The sequence below is a fragment of the Onychomys torridus genome, chromosome 3 (assembly GCF_903995425.1).
Source record: "Onychomys torridus chromosome 3, mOncTor1.1, whole genome shotgun sequence".
Classification (NCBI taxonomy): domain Eukaryota; kingdom Metazoa; phylum Chordata; class Mammalia; order Rodentia; family Cricetidae; genus Onychomys; species Onychomys torridus.
Genome location: NC_050445.1, coordinates 32731692 through 32738638, shown reverse-complemented (window position 1 = coordinate 32738638; position 6947 = coordinate 32731692). Strand labels below are relative to the sequence as shown.

The 6947-nt window shown below is 42.3% G+C and overlaps 1 protein-coding gene across 1 annotated transcript in view; it reads left to right on the top strand.

The window, feature by feature from the left end:
• The first annotated feature begins 3195 nt into the window (after positions 1-3195).
• Akr1d1 (aldo-keto reductase family 1 member D1) overlaps positions 3196-6947 on the top strand; it is a 34235-nt gene continuing 30483 nt past the window's right edge. The window contains exons 1-2 of the mRNA XM_036182339.1: positions 3196-3288; positions 5945-6109. Of these exons, the coding sequence (XP_036038232.1) occupies positions 3196-3288; positions 5945-6109 (258 nt within the window). The remainder of the gene's footprint in view (positions 3289-5944; positions 6110-6947) is intronic.

Genomic DNA, 6947 nt, shown 5'->3' with positions numbered 1-6947 from the left:
AGTACTGCTTTGGTCTCTTTATGACTGGCTTATTTCTCTCTTGGGGATATGTGTGGTACTTTGAAAGAAAATGGCTCCCAAAGGGAGTGGCACTGTTGGGAGGTGTGGCTTTATTGGAGTAGGTATGGCCTTGTTGGAGGAAGTGTGTCATTGTGGAGGTGGCTTTGGCGTCTCATATACACTCAAGCTTTGCTCAGTGTGATAGTTAGTCTACTTCCTGATACCTGCACATCAACATGTAGCAGCTACCTCTCCAGCACCATGTCTGCCTGCATCTGCCATGTCCTTCCGTGATGATAAGACTGAACCTCTGAACTATAAAAGAGCCACCCAAGTGAAATGTTTTCTTTATAAGAGTTGCTATAGTCATGGTGTCTCTTCATAGCAATAGAAACAGAAGTTGATACCCAGGGACTGGGATTTTGCTGTGATAGGCCAGACCATGTTTTTGTTTGGAGGAATTTGGACTTTGGTAATTTGGGTTAGGAATGCAGTGGAATGCTTTAAGCACTGCTTAATGGGCCATATTGTGGGAGCATGGAAGACAGTGGTGTTGAATGTGATTTGAAATGTGGGGGGCTAGCTCAAGATGTTTCAGACGAGAAGAATATTGATATGTGACCTACAGATAGTTCTTGTGATGTTTGGTGAAGAATGCAGCTGCTTTTTGCTCTTATCTGAAAAGTCTGCCTGAGGCTAAAGTGAAGAGTTCCGGATTAATTCTGTTGGCAGAGGAAATCCCAAAACAGCCTAATATAGACTCTGTCATGTGGTTATTAGTGTTAACTCTGATGAAGATTTATAATGAAAAGGAGCAAGCTAAGCAAATAAAAATACAAAATGTACAGGTTGAGAAAAGGGGCACCAGGAAGTGGAATAGAATGGAGCTAAATCCTGTGTTCAAGGAGATAAACAGATTAAGAAACAGAATAAAGGGAGTGGTGACCTCAGGGCAAGATCCCACCCAGCTAAATTTCCAACTTGTGGAAACGAATTAAGCAAAATCTTAGAGTGGTGTGGTAGTAGATGCCTTTAATCCCAGCACTGAGTTTGAGGCCAGCCTGATCTATAAAGCAAGATCCAGAACAGCCAAGATTAGGCATGGAAGAAAACTATGGAAAACAGAAAAGCCGATGAAGATGTAAGTAAACAAGATGTAATTAAACCATGTTCTAGCTCCAGCAAGACCAGAACTTGGCAGTTTCAACCATGTAATTCTGGCTTTAGTGTCAGGGATAAAAGAAATGGGTTATGGATTTGTTTCCACACCTAAGGAAAACTGCTGAGGCCAGGCATGTGTCAGGGGTGTCCCTGCATGGAGGCCTAGAGAGGCCATTGCCTGAAGCTGTGAAGTTGAAGCCTGGATTGCCTTGGAGAGCCCAAGATGTTGGAGATGCCATAGCTATGGGATATTTGCCAAGAAAAGCTGCTAACAAGGAGTGGAACTAGCCCAAGAGAAAGAAGTGTGTTGCAGTCAACAAAGCTGAAAGGAATTGGAGATCTGAAGAGAGTTTTGGCATCAGGCATGGAGATATAAAGTTTGGAGTTTGCCAAGCTAGTTTTTTGTCTGGCTTTGGTCCAGTGTTTCCTCACCATGCTCCCATCCCTATGTTTTGGTATATCCTGTACCATTATATGTTGGAAGTATGTAATCTGCTTTTTTATTTTGATTTTACAGTTGATTATAGTTAAGAGATTGCATGAATCTCAGAAGAGACTTTGGACTTTTAAAGTTTGAGACTGTGATAGACTGTGGGGACTTTTGAAATTGGACTGAATGCATTTTTACATTATGATATGGCTATAAGTCTTTGGGAACTAGGGAGTGTAATGTGGTGGATTGAAAGAAAATGGTCCCCAAATAGAATGGCATTATTAGGAGGTGTGGCCTTGTTGTAGTAGGTATGTATGACCTTCTTGGAGGAAATGTGTCATTGCAGAGATGTCTGAGGTCTCATATATGCTCAAGTTTTTCTCAGTGTGATACTCAGTCTACTTCCTGATGCCTGCACATCAACATGTAGCAGCTACCTCTCCAGCACCATGTCTGCCTGCATGTTGCCATGTCCTGCCATGATGATAATGGATTGAACCTTTGGTCTGTAAGCAAGCCACCCCAATTAAATCTTTTTTCTTATAAGAGTTGCCATGTCATGGTATATTTTCATAGCAATAGAAATCCTAACTAAGAAAGGAGGGGAGTATTGACTCTGTCTTGAAACTTTTCAGAAGTGAAGTCTGGTCTCTCTCTTTGCTATTTTGGCCACCTTGGGGAGTCTGCTACATGCTCCCACTATGATACACTGTGCTTCCACAAGTTCAAAGTAAGAGTCTGTGACCTGGGATCAAAACCTCTAAACCCATGAACCAAATAAACCCTTCTTCCTTAGTGGTTGATTCATCTTGGATATTTTGTTATAGAAAGGAAAAGGCCAATTACACAGGTCCATTTGTTACTTAGTAGCCACTTCAGGCATCTTAAGTTCAAGTAAATCTTACTTTTATTTATCATGACTCCAAATTATAAGATCAGTGATTCTGGTTACTCAAATGCCAAAGAGAAACTATAAAATGATTCCTTTAAGTGAAAAGACAAAAGTGTGACATATGTGTGTATAGGAAACAGTACTTAGTATGTGCAGTTTCAGGCATTTATTGTGTACCTTGGAAGCATATCTCTCAGATAAACCAACTACTATATGTAGAGATGGTGTTTGGGGAGGTAATTAGGTTCAATGAAGGCACAATGGTTGCAATTTCACGATGGGACTACATAGTACCCTTGCCACTACAGACTAGAGAATTGGCCTTGACACCTCACACCCAATATGAGCTAGTTTCTTTATAGTTTAAGCAAGTTGAAGATAGATCTGTTATTTGCCAACTAATTCTCCTGACAGAAGCCAGATAGATACATTTTCTTTTCAGAACACTAAGCATAACCCATTAACAGGTTGACTATCAGCAAGCCTCTGATGAAATTCAAAGAAACAACACTGCTTCAGATTTCCAGAGGAACCTTGGGGGAGGAGTGGGATATTGAGAAATCTATTTGTTGATCTTTCCCTGTCAAGCTCCTCCTCCTAGTGATCAGCTCTTTTTGCAATAGGCCCCAGGAGATACTTTCAAATAGCATGTCTCTGTCCTATTTAGAATCACTACTAGAAACCTGAAGCTCCAGTTCCCTTCGCCATAATGAACCACAGTGCTACAAACCATCGGATACCTCTAAGTGATGGGAACAGCATTCCTCTCATTGGGCTTGGTACCTACTCAGATCCTAGACCGGTAGGTTCATACTTGTGTGTTGGGGTGTGTGTGCATAGTAATAAAAGCAAGATCTAATGACTACTACCAATGACTACTGTTTATTTTAAACCAAAGCTTAAAGTCTATCAGTTCATGGATTAATGTTTTCCAGTTACAGAAATCAATTTTTCTTTATCCTGAAGGCTAACAACGAGAGTAAAGTGAGGGACATGGGACTTGTGAGTTTATGATTTATAAATTGCTTTTCATTTTTGTCCAAGAACTTTTAGTTCAATCTAAAAAATACTTAATGAATACCTGCCAAGCAGTTATATCATGCTTTAAAAGATTGAAAATAAAGTCACATCATTTTAAGTAAGTTTGTGAGTTTGAGTAGAGATGCATTCATAGCCACTCATATCCAGACATGGCCTGCAGGCTGCAAGCTAGGCTCTCCTATAAGCATGAGTCTATGGAAGCTTCCAGTATAAAGAGAATTGTCTTGCTATGTGGGCATTTAAACTCTAAGAGAAAACATAGGCTCCTTAGCAACTGTAGAAGCAGTGTAGAGTCTGGTCCTCTAACTGTGCCTGATATCTGAAAACACAGAAAGGAGATGAATCAAAATCTGCACAAAAAGGTCTGCACAGAAGAATCCTTCCCTCGTGGAAGTTTGGGGCCATCATGGTTTTGATCTCATAGTAATGTAGACTCTGAAGGTGGAGAGCATGATGGAGCCAAACTGGTCACTTCATGGTGACTGGGAAGCAGACACAAAGTGATGGTGTCAGAGAAGCGGCATCAGGGTCTTTCTGAAGCCCACGTGTGGTCATGCCACACTTCAATTCCCTATCAATTACAAGTTTCATGTTCCTTACCCTGCACTCCAAGCCTTTACAGGATAACTGGCTTGTCAGTCCAGCCACCCAGCCGTTATCACTCTCCCTACATGCAAATCATGGTCTAGGGCTCAGCAGATGGCCAAGAGGGTAAAGTACCTGCTTCACAAACATGAGGACCTGATTTCAGACATCTGGCACCCAAATAAAAAACCAGGCACAGTGGCAGGTGCCTCTAACCCTAGTGCTGTTGGGGCAAAACAGGCAGATTTCCCAATGCCTCATTGGCTAGAATTCCAGAATCAGTGAGAGGCCTTGTCTCCAAACAAAGCAAAACAAATGAATAGAAACAATAGAAGAGTATGGGGCTTGCAAGTTTGGCTCAGTGGGTAAAGGGACTTGCCCTGATAATCTGCGTTCAAACCCTAGGACCAACATGATAGGAGAGGGCTGACCCCCACATGTTGTCTTCTGTTTTCCACAATTGCACCATAGAGTCCCTGGCCTTTACCCTTCACATACACATCCACAGGTGAGTTTGCTCACACACACAAATATATATTACATACGTATATATCACATTTGCACACATACAGACCCAAACAAAGCAAGGAATATGATCTGAGTTTCATAGTAACTCTCCCATCTCAACAACTTTGAACATACTGTCCTCTGTTTCTCTACCTGTATCATCACCCTGTCTTTGGACTTGCTCATTTGTCTGCTACTGAACTTGATATGCATGTATATATGTTAGGGAAATGCATGTGTGTATAACTGTGTGTGAGGCCAAAGGTTGGCATTGGGTGTCTTTTCAGCTGCTCTCCACCTTATTTTTTGAGACAGAGTCTCCCAATGAACCTAGAGCTCACCAGCTTCTACACTAGTGGACCAGTGAGCTCCAAGGATATACATGTCGGTCTCTACCTCTCAACCAGCACTGGAGATACAGACTCACCCCATCATGCTCGGCTTTTATGTGGGTGCTGGATATCCAATCTCAGGCCCTCATGCTAGCATGGCATGCTGTTTATCAGCTGAGTCATTTCTCAGCCCCCTCTACAAAATGTTTAAGGCTCAAATCAAAGGAGATCAAACAGTACCTCTTCCCTCTCAGTACACCCCAATTTACATGTGTTCACACACAGCCCCTTGTTTTTGACTCTATAGCACTTATCCGAATCATAACTACTAACACCCTGCAATCTTTCTCACTGGCCTGAGATGTCCATTAGAAAAGACTATTGCTTCTTCAACTCTAGAGACTCATGATAATGTTTAGTATACGATGCATGTTCAAACAGTACTTACTAATCTAATGGAAAAGTTTGTGAGAGGGATGTGCACGTCAGAGGGTATAGAGATATAAAGTTTAAAAACAATAGCTGAAAGTGTCCCAAGCATTTAACTATGTGCCAGGAATTCTGAACATGCTTTGTACTACATGCATTTTCTAATGTAATCCTCACATTACAGTTAAGCCCTCTGACCAATAGGGAAACATCATAAGGAGATGGAACACATTGCCCCAGATTAGGCTGCCAAGTTCCAGAGCTGAGATGTGAACCCATGCCATCATATGTCCAGACCTCAGACTCTGAACACTGCTTTGGCAATACTGATCAAATCAAATTTCTGAAGATACAATGCCGAGGGCAAGCTTGGGTGGGCAGATGGAGTGCTGAAGAAGGCAGTCCTCTACAGTTTCTTTTATCTCCTTGGTCTTCCAATCGTGACAGCATGGAATTGAGAACTGTCATGTGGGCTACTAAACAATGTATTATGGGATGTCCTTTTTCACATGAACTTACAACCCATTTCTCTTCTCCCCACACTTATCCTCTTTATCGAATAAGGTCCCTAGAGAGACCTATCTGGCAGTGAAAATGGCCATTGACACAGGGTACCGGCACTTTGATGGGGCCTACCTCTACAAAAATGAGCATGAAGTTGGCGAGGCCATCAGAGAAAAGATAGCAGAAGGGAAGGTGAAGAGGGAAGAGATTTTCTACTGCGGAAAGGTGAGTCATCTCTTACTATGTAGATACAGTGAACATGGCATAGGGTGGGGGTACAGCTCAGTAGGATAGCCCCTGCCTAGTGTGCACAAGGGCCTAGATATGATCTCAAACATTGGAACACAATAAAAGGAAGAGTGGTCAAATTATCCTTTGAAATCCTTTAATTTGTTGAAAAAAAAACCTGTGTATGCATGTACATCAATTTAACATAATATGGCGCACATAGTGAAATATGATCACACACAAACAGAAAGGCCATGTGTAACGGCGTTCATGGAAAGGCTGGTCAATTTGTTCCATTAAGGTCTGTTTTCACTGCAGATCAACCAACACCCAAGAGTGGTGTAAGGTGGAGGATGAATGCAGACTTTGCTGCTAGGTTTTTGCGGTGGTATGGATAAGAATGACCCCATAGGCTCATACGTCTGTATGCTTAGTCCCCAGTTGATGATCTATTTGGATGGATTAGGAGGTGTAGCCTTGCTGGAGGAGGGATGTGTTGGCAATCTCCAGCTCCTCCCATTCCAAACCCCACCTAAAGAAAGCCTGCCAAACTGCGGCTCCTCCCCCAGAGCTCCTCAAGACCACCTCTACAGGGTATTTAAGGTCTGGCTGTAGACCTGCTACATGGTTTCCCCTTTTCCCTGAGACCATCTGGTGGTCAGGTTTTGCTCAGATTAAAACCTGGACTTTCATTCATCTTGATTTGGCTTATTGCACTGGTGGAGTTGCCCACTACAGGGGTGGGGGGGATTTCATAATACTTATCATCCTATACTTACTGAAGAAAAAATGTGTCTAGGGATGAGCTTTGAGGTTTCAAAAGCCCAAGCTAGGC